Source organism: Bemisia tabaci, chromosome 3 (assembly GCF_918797505.1).
Source record: "Bemisia tabaci chromosome 3, PGI_BMITA_v3".
Taxonomy (NCBI): Eukaryota; Metazoa; Arthropoda; class Insecta; order Hemiptera; family Aleyrodidae; genus Bemisia; species Bemisia tabaci.
The window spans coordinates 19,650,812-19,671,307 of NC_092795.1; the positions used below are offsets into that span (position 1 = coordinate 19,650,812).

Here is a 20,496-nt window from a genome sequence, read left to right on the forward strand (position 1 = left end):
GCATATCCCAGGGAAAAACGGAATTTTGATTTTTTTCAATGAATCGAAAATGTTTGGTAAAAGAGACCCCTCTCTTCACATGTTGAAAAACAAATGCATGGAACTTGGGACGCAGATAAGTGGACGGAGACAAGACTCCTTTTCCTTGATTAACCGTACAATTATTATTCGTCGCTTCGCTGAAAAAAAAGTTACGGGTTTTATAGACTTACCGTCCGTTCCGGGCTTAGAGGCCAAAAGTTCCAGGTGCTAGAGCGGTTGCTTCGACTGCTATTGCTACGCCCGGAACTTTCGGCCTCCAAGCCTGGAACGCGGACGGCTTCCACGGCCGGAGTTTTTTTCAGTGTTTATATAACGCCTATCGCTGAACCGTTATTCCAAGAATCAACTGTTAGTACATGCATGGAAAAAAAAGAAAAGAAAAGGCCTGCAATGATCAAGCACCATAAAACACAATCCTGCGCCGCACGCGCAACTGACCCAATCGTACTTCTTCTTCTTTTTCCGCGAGGATGTCTCTTAATTCTGCGTGCCATTACGAAAACACAATGGAAGCGGAGTCCTGAACACGAAGAGGCGCAAAGGGCCTTGGAGGATGTTCCTAGGGCTCCGCTCCTCCGGGCGGGGCGTCAGCAACGAGAAAGCGATTACCGCGTGTGATTTATGGGAGGTGGGAGTTAGCTGAGACAAAGCAGAATTAAACTGCCCGTAAGTGCATTAGAGCTGGTCTTTGCACCAAGAGGCGTTGCGCTTTGCGCGTGAGGTGCCGTGTTTTAAAACACGAAGACTTCGGTAGTTGGGAGTCATCCAGATGGGTAAAGCGCCGGTTCCAGGGGCGGAGGAAGTCGGTGCGTGAGATTATGGTTTGATTGTTTTTGACCTAAATACACACATTGAGGACTAAGGAATAATACCGCATAAGTGACAAATTTTGCAAAAATGAGTTAGCAAGTTTGTCGCATTCTACAGTGTAGATTTCGCAAGTTGATGATTTTAGTTTTTTTCCAATTCTGCTGCTAATTACTCCGTAATGTATTAAAAATTGCAAATCTAACCTCAAAATTACAAAAACGGCAAAGTTTTCACTTCGTACTGGAAAATTGTCAGTTTTCAGATAGGCGGTATCATTCCTTAGTCATCGAATCATGCCCCCCCCCCAAAAAAAAAAAAAAACCTCTCAGGCAATCAACGTTTTGATGTCCAACATAGCTCAAAATCATGGCTAGGATACCTAAAGTTCAAATTTAATTTTAACGTTAACTTTCTTGCACCAAAAGTTTTGTCACAAGAAGCCAGAGATTCAGAACTCTTTTAACGGACTAATTTTTTTTTTTTACCCAGAAGAATATAAACATAGACAGGAGATCATCCAAACCAATCCACTTTTTCCCACATCTCTTTTGAACAAAATTGAATACTTTTCAAAATAAAAAATAACTAAAGAATTGTTTTGTGTTTTTGTTTCAGGCTTGTGCTCCTCGTTACGTTTGGTACACAACGAATGTAAATCGAAGAGATCCAGTTGGTACTTGCTACATTTCGAAAAACCAGTTCACAGACTTTTCCGAATACTCACCTTGCCGAACCCGTAAGTACCTTATCTTACCGTGGTGTTTTATCTGTACAATGCAAGACTTTTTGGTTTTGCAGTGCTTTGAGGTTTATCGAGCACTCCGTTTCTCAATCCCTACAAAAAGAATTCAGTCAGCTCTGAAAAAAAGTTGCCGTGGAAACCGAACTATTAAGCAAAAATGGATCGAGAAATTCGGTTGTCTGGCGATTTAATTCTTCAGTCAGTGCGCATCGGTTGATTGAACACGTGATCGGTGCGGTTCTTAAAGGAAACATATTTACGAGATGTTGAGACTTTTAGCCAACGTGCGTAAAAAATATCATGCTTAAGATGCTGATAAACAAATTGTGCTTAGTGTGTGAGCTTGTTTCCTCTGTCTAATGAGATTTCAGCTTTAAGCTGAATTTTTGTTTACGCACGTTGGCTAAAAAGACTCCAACATCTCGTCTTTACGACTCGTGCGTTTACCGCAATTGATTGGTGAACATATTTATACTAAAAGGAACTATGTCTCCGGTTTGCGTGTAACATAGTTCCTTTTGGTAAAAATACGTCCAAATATAAGCAGGCAACCACCAGAAAAATGGGTAATTGGTTAAAAATGTATACATTTCTTCTGTAGTGTGTGCCAATTATTATTCAGTGTTTAATTTTCGCTGCGTGCCGAGTTCCTCAAACAGTCCGTCTCTGATTTTAGAGAGCAGGGCCTTCTTCCAGTACGAAAACCCACGTCCTGGTTGGGCCTCAGAGAAAATGACGAAACGGCAATTAGTTAGCGACCATGGGTGTCGAAGGGGTGAGCAGGAGCAGGAAATTGGAAACGAAACGTATCGTGGTTGATTGGTGAGCTAGCGGCGCACAATGGTAGAAATTTAAAATGTAATTCCAAAGTGCACGGAGAAAAAATCTTCGTGCATGGGACCGAAGTTTAGGTCATTGATCTCTGAAGTTTTCGATGAGATGAAACATCGAGGTTTGATCACACATCTGAAACTTCAGTTCTTACATCTAAAGTACTTAGGTTTGCACATCGTTCCATACGAAAAACGTCCGGTTGCCTCACAGCTGACGAACGGCAGATTAGTTAGAGACATGAGTGTCAGAAGGTGTGATCAAACCGAAGCTAGGATATTGAAACGATGTATCGTGGTTGAATGGTGAGCTATCAGCGACCAATGACGTAAAATTGGTACAGATGTTCTTCTCCGTGTGTATCGGACTTTATGATTTACCCCCTATTCTTGCTTCGTAAAGTTTCAAGGAAGACACGATGTGTCTCCAGTTGTGGTTGAAATCAACCACAAGCTACGGAAGAGCTTTTAGAATTGAGGCCTTAACGAATAAGGAGCACCGAGCGCATTCCTGCTCGCCAAAGAGCCCACCTTCATATCCTCTCTATTCTAGTAAAATCATTTTTAAGACGCTCGATGACAAGGGGTGAGGAAGTGGATTAAGTAGATTGATGGGCTAGAGTCAGGACGGGGAGTTCTAAGTCCGATTTTGATTCGCTGTTTTAGTTGATGAGATATTTTTTTTATCTGTTTTAATTATTAATTTTCTTTTGTCAATTTCAATTTGTTTCGTCCTAGCGATTTCGACGATTCCGCTGGCCGCGAGGCGGCCTTTGGGTGCGCGCAGCACCCCGGGGGTTGGGCCGCGTGGCGGCCAGGGGCGGAGCCACCTAGTTCAATGCTAAAGGGATTCGAACCCAGGACATATCGATCTAGAGTTAGACGAGTTAACCCCCGGGTCAATCTGGTGGCTTTCTAATCACTTTTATGGCGAGGACTCCACTCAGCGGCTAATAATTCATATACGATTTTGAAAATTACGATTTTTCAATGATGCTTTGGAAGTCTACATAATCTTAAAACCTATAGATACGGTAAAAGTATGGGCATCTGCTGACAAATAATCAGGAAAAGCTCCAATGAAGCTCATTTTCAGAGGCACAAATCTACGCAAGCTCTGCATCTTTGTTTTCTAGGATACAGTATGGAACAACTTACGTGCCACAATTGGACGATTTCTATCAAACGGAACTAAAGCACCTATTGAGTTCTTTTGAGGAATTGAATCCGGATAGCGGTTCTGTCAAAACCTAAGCGCATGGAAAAGCATTGCGATTGGACGAATGCTCGACGCTGATTCAGCAGCCAATCAAACTCTACGCAGCTCCTGCACCTATGGTCGCTAGGTCCGTTGGATAGAACATTACGCCAATTGTTGCATATTCCAAGAAATGAAGGAACTTCTATGATTTTTAGCCACCAAGAAACAATTTTTTACCCTCTGTGCGGCGCAGGGAGGCCACAGGGAGGATCCCGGGACTCGGGGCGCGGGCGGTCTCGTCGGAGGATGTCGTGTCTTGTCACGGTCTACCGCGCTTTGATTGGAAAATTGGCCCCCTCGCCCCTCCTCTCGTGTCAATATTAGCCCGTCATTTTTGTCCGTCGCGTTTGGCACGTGAAAGTTCATGCCATTGATGGATTGCTCACAGTCAAGCGATCTCCTTTATTTCCCACTGCCAAAAAACATCGATGAAACAAACATCCGGCAGAAATGAGAGTCATAAACTCGGACGTGTTTTGACCCGCATAATTTGATTTTCGGATGTTTTTTAAGTCGAAATTATCTTGTATTCGGTAAAAGTATAAATGTGATACACAAATACACTAAAGCAGCCCGAATCATTCAACCAAAAATCAAGAGAGAGACACACAAGCCAGACGCACATCAAGAAGACTTCGGTTGCGGTTGGAGGGGGGGTGAAACCCCTAGACGTCCAGGCTTGGTTTGTGTTTTTAGCACATGGAAAAAACACATTGTAGCTAGAGTCCAGACTCTTGAAAACATTGACAAGAAAAAATACTCTTGATTCAATCAGAGTTTAAGCGTAAGTCAAAAGGAAATCCGCTCAAATTAAAAGGCTTGGTTCTTGATTTAAGCTTAAATTCTGATTGAATCAAGAGTATTTTTTCTTGTCGACGTTTTTAAGAGTCTGTGACTCTAGATCCAATGTGTGTTTTTTTTCCAGTGTTCGAGAGGAGGTTGAACACCCTAACGTTCTAGCTCTGTGTTTGTGTTTTAGCCATGTACCGTTTATTGTTATTAGTATAAATATTGATTTAAGTCTCCTAGAGGATTTCGAAAAAAAAGAGCCTAAAATTAAAAAAAAATCCTCATGATTTTATGGCTCAAAAGCAGTTCATTACTTTTTGCTCTGTGAATTCTTACTCGCATGCAGTCATGCCATGTGTTTAAACGGAGAGACCAACGATCTATCCACAAGTTTTATACTCCCATGTTCTCAAACATTGCGCTCTGATGAGCAGATTTTCACGCACCGGTATGCAATCACCATAAAATTTTCATCATCCAGGACGCCATGCAAGACATACCAGCTGTCAGAACAAAAGCGCTGCAAATGTAGCTTCAACCTTTCGTCTTACTCTTCAAGCATAGTGTGCCCGAGGATGGTGACCACTGCGCACAAATCATACACCGAACAAGTCCACGATTTTGATGATCCCCTAAATGCATACGCGCGGGTGGACTTCAGATGTCTTGAGAAAATGCCCAGGTTAGGTTTTAAAATCGATTCATGGAGTGATTCGGCTAGATTACAAGTCAATTTTCTGATGACCCGTAAGGTTATGAAGAATACTCGCAGGACAAGGCTCATGAAATAATGATTATGAGAGGTTCTGACATCAACTGTTTCATTTTTTGTGTGCAATGACCTTTCTCGATCTGAGCTTGTCGATTGAGTCGTGAAGAATATTTTCACGGGTACTACTACACGCATCTCAATCTGTATGTCCTTCACGCACTGTCAGTAATCGCCACTAGCATTTTTTTTATTTTTCCAACTTGCCAATAAGTAACGCAAATAAATTGATGACACTTCTTCCTCGTCTGACACTTTCGCACCGATGCTTCACGCTTCGACCGAAATCTACAACCAATCATCGTCGCTCCTCTGACGTAAGGGCGTATCTCGATTTCCGCATGAACCCCAGATAGCATGGATTTATATGTGAAACAAGGCTCACGAGAAAATTGAGGTACGCCCTTACGTCAGAAGGGCGATGTCATGTGGCCTATGTGAAATTGCATATGAAAGTGTAGACGGTAGGCACGATAGCCCACGCAAGTGATAAAATACTTACATTTGATATCCTCGATGTCATAGTGTTGCCAGGTGTTTGAAATGTAATGACTTCATGGTTGAAAAATGCATTTTATACTACCAGAAAGACCTTTGGAAGGACGAAGAGACTTTGAATGATACAGCTCTATTGACCGTCTGCTTCTCGCTATTTCTACTTCCGTAGACACGACTGACCCTGGTCTGTCTACACTTTCAAAGGATGGATCAGAGATATCGTCAGATATCGTCGAATGGGTATTTTGAAATAGCAGGACTGCTGGCCATCCAAAAGACTCGAAAAAAATTTCGGGCGATTTTAAGAGATTTGAGAAGAGGGAGAAAGCATAAAATGAGTCCATAGCGTAAGGATTTTAGACTTTTAAAGCTCATGAACACCCAAAACAAAAATTCGGCGATTTTTTTCGTAGGAATGTCACCAGAATATATTAGAAAGAAGGAGAGAATCAGGGGATTTTGAAGTGACATTTTGATATACCAACCATGACCGTAGCCCACCAAGAATCGTTTTATGGGAGGATCTCTGGTTAAAAATTATTTAGGGGGGAGTCCATATGTAACAAATTCCTGAAAATCAAGAAAAATGGCGTTCTTTTGGAAGATCATCCGGTTAAGGGGGATCCAGACCCCAACTCCCCCCCTTCCCCTCCCGGTTACGCTAAGTCCTGATAATGATTCTAGACGAGAATTAAGTCAATCACGGCTGTGGCTTGCAATGTTTTCAAAGGAAGGAAACAACATACTCTTTCATATACAATTTTGCTTTTTAAAATGGCCACTCAAAATCCATCGAGTGGACATGAAGGAGGAGATAGTTTAGCAGACATTATTTTGACGATTAAAAACATTGAATCTTATTCGAATAGACAAAAAATGCAAAAACCTCACGAGAGAACACTTTAATTGCCAGACATAACCGGGGAACAAAGTCTGCTCAATGTCAAAGACAGGGGCAACCTAATTCCACCAGTCTCCCGTCGCAACACTTTACTCGGCTGTTATTTATAACAGACTCCGCTTCTACCTGATTCTCGGGGGACACCACGGTATTGAGCCAAGGTTGGCAGAGCGCTCTTGAAACGGATCCTCCGGTGAGAGTCCGCGGTCAGGGAAGTTCTTGGCGAGGATCGGCATCCGTGCTTCGGAAGCGCCTTCGTTCTCATGTCGTTGTATCGAAGGAGGGTCCTTTACGCTCGTTTCTTTCGCACAAGTTTGATATATCGTGTCTCGAGTAACTGCCGCTGCTCCCCGTAACAGAATCCAGTTCGAGCATGGGACATGGGACAAGTGAGGCCACTTAAAAAATCCCCAGATTTTTCAGGAGGCTCCTTTGCTTTCTGGCGAGCCGCCTCCTAGATTCGACTTCCGAGTCAAGAACATTCAGTAGGAGGAGAAATGATGCCGCGTTGCGCTTGTGTGAGTCTGGAGATGAGCGTGGGAACCCCAAGGGCTTTTTTTTTATCCGTGGAACGCATGGATCGCGATGATAGTGGTTCGGGCTGGTTCAACCAGCCTGAACCAACCTCAACCTACCTCGGAAGAGTGGTCCAAGCGTTCCACTGGAACACATGGAACGCACTGGATCGCGCCAGTGGAACGCGATAAAAAAGTGATGCGTTCCGTTGTGGTCCTCTGTGGTTCGGATAAAAAAAATCCCTCCCGAGCAGCAGCCATGAATTTAAGTGGTTGTATACAGGATTCGGCTGATCAGTCCCTAAGAAATTATTTTCAAGTCGAAGTTAGTAAAGTTAGTCAAAGCCATTGTTTCAGATCAATGAATCGTGTATTACGAGAACTCTGAAAAAGAGTTACGGGCTATAGACATACCGTCCGTTCCGGGTGCTGGAGCCGTACATTCGACTGTTGCGGGTGCTACACCCGGAACTTTCGGCGTCTGAGCCCGGAACTTGGATGGTATGACTGTATAGCCCGTAAGTACGGCTTCTACGGCTTGAGTTTTTTTTTCAGTGAAAGAAAGACAAATTTTTGCAGTGATATAGCCAGCTTTGGAGAAATGAAAATGATTCATTTCAAACGCTTAGTACTACAAGTGTAAGTTATGAACGGGCATCTACAGCAATTTTACCACTTTTTGCAATAAGAAACTACTAATCCTGGCTTATCCTCAAAAGCAGACATCTGCATAGGAAAGCTAATGAACTTCATGTCATTTCTTAAAGAAGTCGGAAGTAGTAAAGCTTCTCATTTCAAAAAGAAGTTTAGGTTGAGCGGTTTGCCAATCGAGTTCTTCAAAGTAAATCCTGTTTTCCATACAGACAGCTCAATACTTCACTGAAAATCAGCGATTGTGAGCAAAAGCTGTGCTTCCTGCGTGAAAAAAACGTCTACGCTTTGGAGAGCCCACGACGCTGGACCAGGGATTTAAGAGATAATTTTCCTGTTCCCAAGAACGGGAACTCAATCTGCTTTCCCGGGAAACTTTGATAGAGAGCATACATACCTACTTCCACACTTTTACTCGGTGATCAACTGATCGTTTTCACTTTGGAGAGCCACCGGAATCGCTCCTAGTACTTTTTTATTCTCTTTTCCGGAATGTAACTTTCCCGGAAAACTTTGATCCCTACGCTGGCGCCCTCTAAAATACTGCGTTTCTATTTTCCGATGGAGCGAGGCGCGGAATCCAAGACGCATGATGCCATTGCGGACTCAAATCATGTCGAGGAGTCACGAGACACAATTTAAAACTGCAGCGCACTCCCTCAGAGACACCGCTGAGTCGGCTATGATTTGCAGTGGGCATAAAGATGCCTCTCTCAAAATATCTTCATCGGCCACAGCGATGAATCTCAAAGAGTACCGACCTTTACCATTAGCTCGTATATTTCGTACGCAGATTAGAAACTCATTCTCTTTCAACAAACACGTTGTACGTAGCATTCCTAACTTAATTTCATCCGGTGACGTATACTATACTGCCGTGCTAAGGAAGAACGCCGTATGAACATTCGAGAGTTGCCAAATTTCCCTCGATAAAACATGTATTATTGACGACATTCATACATATGTTCCCTCGAAATTTTTGGATGTTTTAGATTAAATTGCGTGCAAAATTGTCTGAAAATTTTGGAAAATAATAATAGCAATTTTCCCAGTAAATTCGGTATTTATCGGAGGAAACTTGGCAACGTCTGAAGGCTCATACGGCGTTCTTCCTTAGCACGGCAGTATACTGCCCTGCTACGGGAGACAGCAGTAAGTACTTTTCGGTTTGAACCTTCAAGCATATAAAGATTTGCGCTGATCGTGGCTCATATTTAAGCGCATTTGCTGTTGTCATCCGTAACCTGACAGTGCAATGCCATTGCTGCGAATCGAACTGCAAGCCTAGTATCTTCCCGATCTAACTTCGCGCTTCGGGACTTTTATGAGTGAAATTTTAGATCCTTACAACCTTGAAATTTTCCGAGTTTCGATGATTACCACTTTTCTCTGGATGAGTGGCCTGCAAGTTTTATGAGCATTGCGCATTTTATTAATTTTTAAGGGCAGCTGCGCAGTTTTCCCAGCCTCGCGTAGTCTTATTCGAACGCAGACTCAGAATCAGTTCTCTATGGGCTGTAATTCATACTCGGGTCACGTTTCTGATATTTTAATAGTTAGTGAAAGGGTCTAATTTTATGATGTCAAACTAGTCTAATTTTATGAAGTAATGCATCTTAATCATTTACGACATGTTTTTCGATCATGATCCACATTTTTTGAATTTTCCTGTAGTTGAAGTGTCACATTCAGTGTTTTCGTTTTTTAATCCTTTTTGTTGATTCCTCTTTATAGAAATGTAATGTAGAATATGTGGAAGGTCAATGGTCAAATTACTAGGCATTTTGTCAAATGCTCAAGCAGTTAATCGAATTTTGCAGACTTGCAGAATTTGCAAGTTTTCAAGGAAGAGCTTTTGATTTTTCAATATTTGGAATGTAAACATTGATCAAACCACAAATTGTTATTCTAGTTACACCGATTAGATCTCGACACCGTTTAAATCTGAAAGACAAAATTAAATTGAATACCTAAAAATGTCGAGGTTAATGTTTAATTATTAAACGTATCCCAAAAATTATTATCGGAATATGCACATATGTTATCGGGATTTGCCGGTAACACATAGAAAATATTGGCACGTCTGGGTATTTAACAAAAATTCTGATTTGACTATCAGCTTTCGACTTATTGTATACTTTTCGGCCATTTTTGATAAGGGTGATTTAGTATAAATTAAACCAATTCCAGTTTCTCACTTCTAAAGCGGCCTCCTTGGGCTTTTTTGAACGCACTCAAAACGCAATCTTGGACCTCACTGCACTATCATAATACTTAGGGGAACGTTGAGTAACACGAAACCAATTTACAGGTCCGCTACAAACGAGCCAAACGACCAAGGGCGAAAGGGAAACTTGGAGCCAATACGCTTGCACGTTTGAAAAACTGCTTGGCAACCCGATAAATGTCGCATGGTAGGGGTGGCAGGATGAGGATTCATTGCTCATGGCTCATGTCTCATGGCGACCAGACATATCGTCGCTCCTTTGACGTAAGGGCGTATCTCATTTTCCACGTGAGCCCTGTCTCCCATATAACTCCATGCATTCCAGGACTCATGCGGAAATCGAAATACGCCCTTACGACAGAGGAGCGACGATATTAATGGCAACAGGAGCCGGAGGGACCCAGACCCACTGCTCCAGACTCGAGCGCCACCCGCCACCGTGCACAGGAAATGAGGATCCTTGGTCATACCCTTAGACTCTTCTTCAATTTACGCCATCGGAATATGAATTAGTGCTCGCCCGAGGAGAGTCCCTCCCCCCACCCCCGCCCTGTCACTCTCCGACCACACTGAAAAGCGCCTCCGTCCGTTTTCATAGACTCAAAGCGAGAAAAGAAAGGGGCTCGAGGACAAATTATTAATCGGAATATTTCGTTCGATGTTTCCCTTTGATATTTTTTTTAAAAAAATGATGATACGCACAGCAGTGACAATTTTCGACTGAAAATTTAGAGATAGAAGGAATCCCTGTTGGAAACATCAGCGTAAAATTCAGTGTATTACTCATTCAGTGGCTTGATTATTGAAATTGATAGACAAAGCTATGGTCAAAGAGGACGAAAGGGACGTAAAGGGGTCCTATTGCGGTGGAAGCGAAATCCCTGTTCGAAACATCAGAGTAAAATTCAGTGTATAACTCGCTCAGTAGGCCGATTATTGAAATTGATAGACGAAGCTATAGACAAAAAAGACAAAAGGGACATTAAGGTATCATATTGGTGGAATCGAGTGGATGCAATGGACAAAGACTATATCTCTTGGTTTCTCCATTTTCTGTCCGCGTAATCGACGTCTCACGCGGGTAGTGGTGATGAGTCGAGTGAAACTGTCGAAGAAAAGAGAAAGGATGACGCGGAGGGAGCACCGATTTTATTTCTTGTTCGCCGTCGCGATAGTGCGTCATAACCAATGATGGGCCATTGTCGTGACCTTTAGATTAACGCTTGAATTTTCCGAGCATCCAGCGTAGATGTCAGATTTGGGTGGGAGCAAGGCATCATGGATTCAAACGTCTCCGTAAAATAGGAAGAAATGTAAATTCACGCAGTCATTAACACAAGCTGATCAATTCCATGGATCCAATAATCTACGCCTGTTACGATTTAAATTTTAAGGGCTTTTCTCGAACGTGGGATTTATTTATACAGGTATCAACAACCAAAGGCACTATCTTGTACCTGGCTGTTTTTGTCATCAATCCTTCGCCTCTAAATGTAATCTGGTGTATCGTCCTGCCATAAGGTTAATCTTAGAAATTAAATGTCATAAGCAATTAGTTTGTTTATATGTGACATTTGAGTCTCTATGGGTTTTTGACCAAAAACTGGTGTTTTCTGGATCGAATACTTTGGTGTTTCACACAACTCACAGCTCGATCCTTTCAACCGCAGTCTTTCTTTCTCAGTGCAAGAACTCCATAATTGGTAAATAAATGCGCTGATATTTAAAAAACCGCTTATTCGGTGCTTCTTTGCTTCCCAGACGAAAGAATGTAACTCCAATCCAAAGTTAACAAATTGGCTGCAACAATTCAATTTTATACAGGAATAAACCTGTGCAATTTTTGTCCAAATTTTTTTGATTTTTGCATGATATCGGAAGAATAATCAGTAAGATTTTCAGTTAGAAATGCCCAAGATTCCCCAGTTAAAATCGCAATCTGCGATTGCAAATTTGGCAACATTGAAATGTATTTACTTTCTTTACGTCGATGTGTCGAGGTCCGTAGGTCCTCGCGCCCTTCGCCGCGGCGGTGCGGCAACCCGCAACTGTCCGTCATGGTGGTTGTACCGCATCCCCCCCACCCTCTCCCTCCTAATGTTGCTCGATAGATATCACCTTTGTCTTTTGTTTCAATTTTATGCACCATTCGACGTGATCATACTTTAAACTGCCCCCCTCCCCCCGATCCCATCAACGCGTTTAGGCCCCCCCCCCCCCCCGGTCGCCCGTTGCGTCGCCTTGTCGCATTAAGTAATTTTTTCCTCGCGGTTGCCATCTATGATAAATTTCCGTGTTTTAAAGTGGCATCCCATGTGTTGAAAAGTCGATACCCAATGTTAATGTGTCGTACAACTTTCACAGTTTTATCTCGCAAGGATCACAAGGTTTCAACCCTTACAGTTTTATTTATATTAACTCATTGACCATTGAATCGTTCTAAAATATGCCTTGGTACCACTTTAATGACATATATCCGTGCTAATCAACTGTATTTTATTTCTTTCAGGAAACTGGGGTTACCACAGGCAAGGATCCTGCCAAGCTGGTCTTGGCGCCTCCATCTCGAAGGTACGTTATTACTAAATTTGCTTCAATTATACGAAATATAAGAAACTAAAATATCTTCATAGATAGAGAAATTTGTTTCCATTCTCCTCGTAAATTTTTAGAGTGTACTCGAGTATTTTTCTCATTTTTTCGTCTTTTTCCTACACTGAAAAAAAATGTGATCGGCTCGAGCATGATGCGATTCTCGAATTTGCCGCCAAGATTTTTTTAATTTTTGATTCAAGCTCGATTTTTCTTGAAACAAAGAAAACAAGGCTTGGGTTAAGCAAAAAAGTAGTTAAATTAAGCAGCAAAATTCTTGATTCAAGAAAAAATACTTCTTGGCGGCAAATGTAAGATTCTTTTTTTTTTCAGTGTACCTTTTTGAGCTGGACACGTACTCAAAATTAGAAGAAAACATGCAATCCTACGTTTTCCTCCCCTTCTCCCACGCGTGGTCACGTAATTCACGCCGAGAAATTTTTTAAAAAAAAGCTTTAAGACTAAAAATTCATCCACACTGGAAAAAAAAACACATTGAATCTAGAGTCCAGACTCTTGAAAACATTGACAAGAAAAAATACTCTTGATTCAATAAGATTTTTGCTTAAATCAAAAGGAAATCCGCTCAAATTACAAGGCTTGGTTCTTGATTTAAGCAAAAATCCGATTGAATCAAGATTATTTTTTCTTGTCGATGTTTTAAGAGTCTGGACTCTAGATCCAATGTGATTTTTTTTTTTTTTCCAGTGTACGGTTGTATAGAACCCATCATTTTGAATGCAAGCTAGGTATGGAGGACATTCAGGTAGCGTGTGAGCGATGAACGTTGAGTGTCGCATGTCGTCGCCCTTTTGGCGTAAGGGCGTATTTCAATTTCGACGTGAGCCCTGTATCACATGCAAACCCATGCTTTTTGGGGCTCATGCGGGATTCGAGATACGCCCCTACGTTAGAGGGACAACGATGTATACCCATGCTCATGTAGCTGGGAAGGGACATCATCTCCCCATCAAAAACCTGCGTGGAGTATCCATGCCGTAGCCAGACGAAAGTTATTAGCTGTGTCGAGGCCTGCTGTGAGCGGTTATCAAGAAGCTTGGCCATCACCTCAACCGTGGGCTGTGCCATTCATTCGAGAAGGCTCCAAGCTCAAACTTAACATCGTTGACTACTCCTTAAGCCATCCACGACTGCCAAATCTCTCCAGTTGGAAAAAGTACCTTGAAAAAATGTAAGAGATTGTGTTGATTTTGCGCTGAGAAAAAAAGTTCGGTCACATGAATCGTGTTAGTGTGTTCAATATTAGCCGCAGACTCGTCTCATACAGTGGGAAAAAACACATTGGATCTAGAGTCCAGACTCTTGAAAACATTTACAAGAAAAAGGACTCTTGATTCAATCAGATTTAAGCTTAAATCAAAAGGAAATCCGCTCAAATTAAGAGGCTTGGTTCTTGATTTAAGCTTAAATCTGATTGAATCAAGAGTATTTTTTCTTGTCGATGTTTTTAAGAGTCTGGACTTAAGATCCAATGTGTTTTTTTTTTCCAGTGTATCTCTCCCTTTTCGGTTCTGGTGTGTGCCTCTGATTCAGGTAACTAGACACCTGTACTGAACTTGAGCGTTGATAAAGTTCGGCCGAATGAAGCGGCTTGGTGAAAAGTTCATTTGAATGTACGGAGGGTATGCTTACTTGGATAGAAAGCAAGATTATTACATGAAATAAATAGTATGGTACCTGTATTGAATATAAATATCAAACGGTACAATTTATATGATTGGCATTTGTAGCTCTATGTTGTGGGTAAAAAGAAATTTGAAAAGGTAATTTTCAACAGAAAACGTATAATTTCTTCTAGAAAAACGTCTCATCCGCTCGCATAATCCCTTCGAATGTTTTTACAGAGACTCTTAATTGCAGCAAAAACCACACGAACTTGTTGAAATTATCAGCATTGCATTTGGCCTAGCCCCACTCTACAAACACGTATAAAACTTAGTGATACACAGGTCTTATGCGTGGTGCATTTGGTGTAAGTTGCTTGGGCGACCGGCGTATTATCCGTGAGCCACTCGAGAGTCGAGAATGTAGGAACACATGACTTTACCAAGCGCCTTCATTTCGAGAGGTGGCAATAAACGTGACACGCATGTTTAGTCGCCGTGCCATCACGCTGCAGGCTACTTTACGTTAAGTTCCCGAGCATCACTATCGAGAGTCCATCTATAAATCGAGCTTTGTCCGGATGCTCTGAAAAGTTGATCTACCTCTAAATATTCCAAGTTAACGATCGGACCGTTCTGTACATCAATTGGATTACATTTTGCAATAAGGAACCACTATCTCTGGCTCTTCCATAAAAGCACCTTTCTGCATAGGGAAACCAATGGCATTTATGTTGTTTCTAAAGTGAGCCAGAAATGGTGAGCCCTTATTGCAAAATGTGGTCCAATTAACGATACGACAGTCATCTATCTAAAAAAATTAACCGAATTTAGTGGCGAAAATTCGCCTTCCTAATCCCGTAGTAAGCCATCTTCCTCTCATGGAACCCTGAAGACCGACCGATGACCAGCGGTCGCACCAATCATCGACAGACGACGATGACACCTGCGAACAAGGTCAACGATCCTCCCCCTTTCCCCCGAAATGAGGTATCCGGCTCGCACACTTGATCCGGTTGAGTGAACCTTGCGTGTCCCTGTATGGGATGCTGTACCTTTCCTTTCGCAGATGCTGCTCGCAAGTTATCCGTGATGTGAGTCTCCAAACAGTCGCTCGCTTCTGCGAATGGCTCCGCGAGCTCTGCGCAGAATTTCTCCGTCCCGTTCCCTGAGTATCGTAGATGAGACTTGATGTCAATTCCTGAGAAGGAAAAAGAAAAATTGGGAGGGAAACAATAATGTATTATTGTGACCGTCCACGGAAGAATTGATCTTGGCACCCGAAGGCTGCTGTATGCCAGATGCCGTTGCGCCAAATGATCTTAAATAATCAGCCATGCTGCTGTGTTAAGGAAAAACAGGGTGTCTAGCATCAGGAAAAACCGGAAAATATCAGGAATTTTGGTCGATCAGGAAAAAAATCAGGAAAATCGGAAAAATTGGACGTTTTATCAGGAATTTTCTTACGAGAATCTCCTCAGGGGAGAAAGTCTTACTGTTTTTGCCTACCGTGCCAGGAGTCGAGAAAAATCAGGAAAATATCAGGAATTTTCGAATGAAAAAATCAGGAATTTTTATAAAATATCAGGAAAAATCAGTAAAATGTCAGGATTTTTCAAAATTAAAAAATACTAGACACCCTGAAAAACGTCGTATGAGCCCTCAGATGTTGCCAAATTTCCTCTGGTAAATCACTAATTTTCAGGAAGTTCTTAGAATATTTGTCTACCAATTTCTCAGATAATTTTGTTTGTAATTTGATCTGAAACGTCCGAAAATTTCAATGGAAAATATTCATAATTTTTCTCATAAATAAACATTTTATCGAAGGAGATTTGGCAACTCTCGAATGTTCATACGGCGTTCTTCCTCAGCATGGCCCCTAAAAATGAATGCGCCAAATGATCTGAAATAATCAGCTATGCTGCCGTGCCAAGGAAAAACGCCGTATGAGCCCTCAGGTGTTGCCAAATTTCCCCTGGTAAATCACTAATTTTCAGCAAGTTCTTTGAATATTTGTCTACCAATATCTCAGATAATTTTGTTTGTAATTTGATCTAAAACTTCTGAAAATTTCAATGAAAAATATCTATAATTTTCCTCATAAATAAACATTTTATCGAAGGAGATTTGGCAACTCTCGAATGTTCGTACGGCGTTCTTTCTTAGCACGGCACCATAGCCCCTAAAAATGATGCCATGGCCTTAACGTAGCTCCTAAAATTGTCATGTCAATGTCTTAATATTGCTTTAAGAGGAACACGCAAGCACGACTATATTTCAGTATTTTCCTTTGGACTGAGAGGCTAATTTCCTCTTGGATCTCCCCAGTGACGAACTTCATCTTATTTTCGCCTATGTTTGGACTCAGTTTAATTGAGAGGAGGAAGACTAAAGTAGTTTTAGTCTCACTGAAATTGTGCGACTCTTGTTTCACATGGATGAAGCCTAAAAGTTTAAAACATCGCATTAAAACCCTCAATGTTTACTGAAATAGAAAACTAGTCTGCAGATTTGTTTCTCTTGTTTTTGTTACTTCCTATCGGGGCTCTCTCTTTCTCCTTCCTCCTCTTTTTTCTTCCTTTTTGATTCCTTCTTTCCGTTTTATTTTACGAATAAAATTCGTGGTCTGATCACCGAGCAACGTTTTATAACTTACATTGCGGTGATGGTCGTTGCTTTCAGCCAAACTTGGTCGCATTGATGCCGAAACGTTTTACTACATTTCTACTGCAACTATACATGAACTCTTTATTTATAATATTTATATTATTATTTTTATTTTAGCGTTAATTATTATTTTTTTATTGTTTGCAGGATGGCAAGCGATTGTTTATCGGAGCAGTTGGTAGCTGGTATTGGCAAGGTATGTATCTAAAAATATGGCTGATTTGACCATTTTTAATCGCTCTCTCTAGTTTTAGATGACGCCGAATATTGGATCTGTAAAAGTCCTGGAGCTCGGAAAATCGAAGGCCTCTCTGTGTTGCGATCAAAGGAAAGCCTTCTATGACCAGATGAATTTAGCGCTGCCATGTGTGGAACATTCGAAATATTTTTTGTATTTCACTGGTTGTCAATGTGTTTTTTTCAAAGTTCTATTCGCTTCTTATCAAATTTAATTATATGCTACCACCCCAATGCGGAAGAAATCCTCCTCCCTCTTTCATTTTTCCTTCAAAGAATAGGTTCAAACCTCCTGCTTAAAAATATAGCCTCTTTTCTCGGAGTACCTGATTTTAGTATAGCTCCCATTTCCTTTGACTGGTCTCTTTCAGCAGATTCAAATAAATGAATCACATTTTGCAATAAGGAATGCATGCAATGCATTTTCCATAAAGGCACCTTCCTGCATAGGAAAACCAATGGCATGTATTTTGTTTATAAAATGAGCCAGAAATTGTGGTTCCTTATTGCAAAATGTGGTCCAAATAAGCTGTCACGAGTAGGAGAGAGGGATAACCTTTTCTAATTGAAATTGTGAATCTGGTAGTTTGAAACACATTCAGATGTATCGAGCCCAGAACTTCTGAGTTACGGTCATACTTAGGTTCGATGACTTAGAAACGAAATGGATTTTTCCCTTCTTTTTCTCCATTTCTTGTTGGTGCCTTATCCTCCTTGTCCCCCACCTTTTAAATGATAGCAGTTATTTTTCAATGGACGTCCTCTGCTTCTCTCGTTTATTCCAGAGTTTTTCTGTTCATTTCATTTTTCCAAAGCCCGCTAATTCGTTCACCCTGATTTTAGGGCCTATTTCACAATGCTATTCAATTCGAATGCGATCTGTATGTTTGTATTCTCACGCTATGTCCGTTTGTAATTTTTCTCTTTCATTATTTTTGCACGTATGGTTCATCATTGTTTTCTTCATTCAATCTGTCTCGATTTATACAAAATTGTATTCAAAACCGTGTAACGTAATTAAAATTTTTTTGTGCTTTATTGATTCCCAGGAAATCATGAAATAATAATTCAAAATACGAGTATAGTTCGATACACTATGAGATGGGTGAGCTTCGCGCTCAGCGAGATCAATATAATAAAGCCATAAACCGCGCGTTCGCGTTAATGAGATTTATTTTCGCGGAATGAGCACGGCCAATACGACTTCGGTACCTCTGTTTCATACCATGAATATTCATGAGCTAAACTGCGGAAGATCATTAGGAACGCTTTTACCGCTCCGCTAGCTCTTTTTCTACAATCCTACCCTATTATTATTTTAATTTTCTCAATGCAACTACTTAAGATGTAGACGTATTTTTCTTCCCTTTCACATCCCTATAGCTTCTGTCACTGTATCTACGTGTCGCAGGCAATTAGCAATCGCCGGCAATTTACAAGCCAGTGGTGAATAAATATAGAAAATTATAAAATTCTAAAATAAAAGAACAATTTTACAGTGCTGATTAGGTTGCCTGAATAGGCACTTTTCCACCCTTAAAACATGACAGAATTATGCACACTCAGAACAGAGCGCAGTAAACTCCGTGACATTAGTTGGGTTGAGATCGGACAGGCAACTAAACTAACACCGTGACAAAGCGTAGAGTATCACAAATAATGAAGGCGCTTCAAGCCGAGCTCATACTTTTGAAGACCATAACCTTTAAAATTGCATTATGCCGATGCGCATTACTGCGGTTTATTGAAACAACGTGTGATCCGCTTGCAAATTGCCGGCGATTGCTAATTGCTTGCAACATACGCATCAAACATATTGCTTTCGTACCGTGCTTTTTTTTCTATTCTTTTTTTAAAGTACTGCAAAATATGAATAGACATTTTGAATGTCCTGCTGCTAATGTATGTGTTCTTAAATTCAGTCTATTCTTTGATTATCCTGTCGCGTCAGGGGGCTTTAAAGACTGCTGTTCACAAATTCTTTTGACTGAATTTGTGGCTTTTATATTTTACACCGCGTGTAAGGATAGGCAAAACTTGTGAATTGCATCTAAAATCGAGCTACAACGAAAAGCGCTCACTCGAGACCGCTCCCGTCATTTTGAAACACCCGCTCTTTTTTCAAAATGTAATTTTTCCGCGCTACAATGTGGATTGGCTTTGATTGGCTGGAAATTTGTAAACAAAAACAAACGCGCGGAATGAATTTGAGGTTATACGTTCGATTTAATTGTTTCTTGTTTTCTCAAATTGAGACGAAGCTTTTAATTTTTATTCCCTTCACTCTTTTTTGACGCTTTAGCTCATGAAATTAAAATTGTCTCGCAAGGGATACCAGAGTATTCCCAAATTTTTCATGATTTCCTTCTCACAAGCAGTGTCCAATTCATGTGCTGACAGCATGAGGAAAATGCATACATATGGTAAACGGTTTTGTTTTTGAACAGGTACTCTTTAGAGATTCCTTGCATTGATGTTTAAATTTTACGTTTATAGAAATATTTTGCTCCCTTGTGTTCTCTTCTCTTTCCTATCTGTATCTATCATGCCGCAATGTTTTCTTATGTTAGAAGAACAGCCAATTTACCTGTCGCTCAGAAGTGTACCCTTTTGTATGCATCTAAGAAACAAACGCATAATCTGAATAATCGCAACAGGAACAATTGAATATAATTTTTAGTTGGCTGTCAGTCACATCATCATTTGACTTGTGTCTAATCTTAAGAAGAGGCAGCAGAATTAATCTTGCATTTTCATTTTTGAAACGACTATCTAATCCAATTCAGTAGGTATATGGAAAGTTAAATTGGTCAAGTTCACCTAGATTTTAAAATCAGGGAATTAAGGGAGCATTTTTGCACTCCAAATCCCATCCGTTTCAATTTCGTGTGCGGTGAAGTTTTCAATACCTAATCCTCACTGCCTGATTTTGCTCATTCCCTCAATCTAAGTAGTACCTGGTACTCATAAAGTACATTTACTTAAAGTACTCAGTAGTATTATCTTTATTACTATTTTTCAGGGGAAAGTATTCAGGTTTATTCCATTTTTAAAGCATACCATGTATGCCTGAAATTTCTTTAAAATATTTAAGAATTGCATCTTTTCATTCGTTTTGCTTACTCTATCGGGGCTGCATGTACTGTCATTGATGTTTTGCACCATTTCTATTATTTATGTTCTTCACAGGTCAACTTTACTCTATCGATAGCAATGTTCGTCTACCATTCCTCCCTTCACGACTACCATTCATTGAACATGAGCCAGGTAAAATCAGAGTTGGTTTCAGAAACCATTTGGAACTGCCCTCTACTAATCTCTTAACATGTCTGTCTTT

The 20,496-nt window shown here is 40.8% G+C and overlaps 1 protein-coding gene across 2 annotated transcripts in view; it reads left to right on the forward strand.

Annotated features, from left to right (window-relative positions):
* if (integrin subunit alpha inflated) overlaps positions 1–20,496 on the forward strand; it is a 201,641-nt gene that overhangs the window by 162,350 nt on the left and 18,795 nt on the right. The window contains exons 5-8 of one of the 2 annotated variants that reach the window (XM_019048536.2): positions 1,468–1,588; positions 12,545–12,606; positions 17,070–17,118; positions 20,349–20,426. In XM_019048536.2, coding sequence (XP_018904081.2) covers positions 1,468–1,588; positions 12,545–12,606; positions 17,070–17,118; positions 20,349–20,426 — 310 coding nt within the window. The remainder of the gene's footprint in view (positions 1–1,467; positions 1,589–12,544; positions 12,607–17,069; positions 17,119–20,348; positions 20,427–20,496) is intronic. The other variant, XM_019048537.2, reaches the window with a different exon arrangement.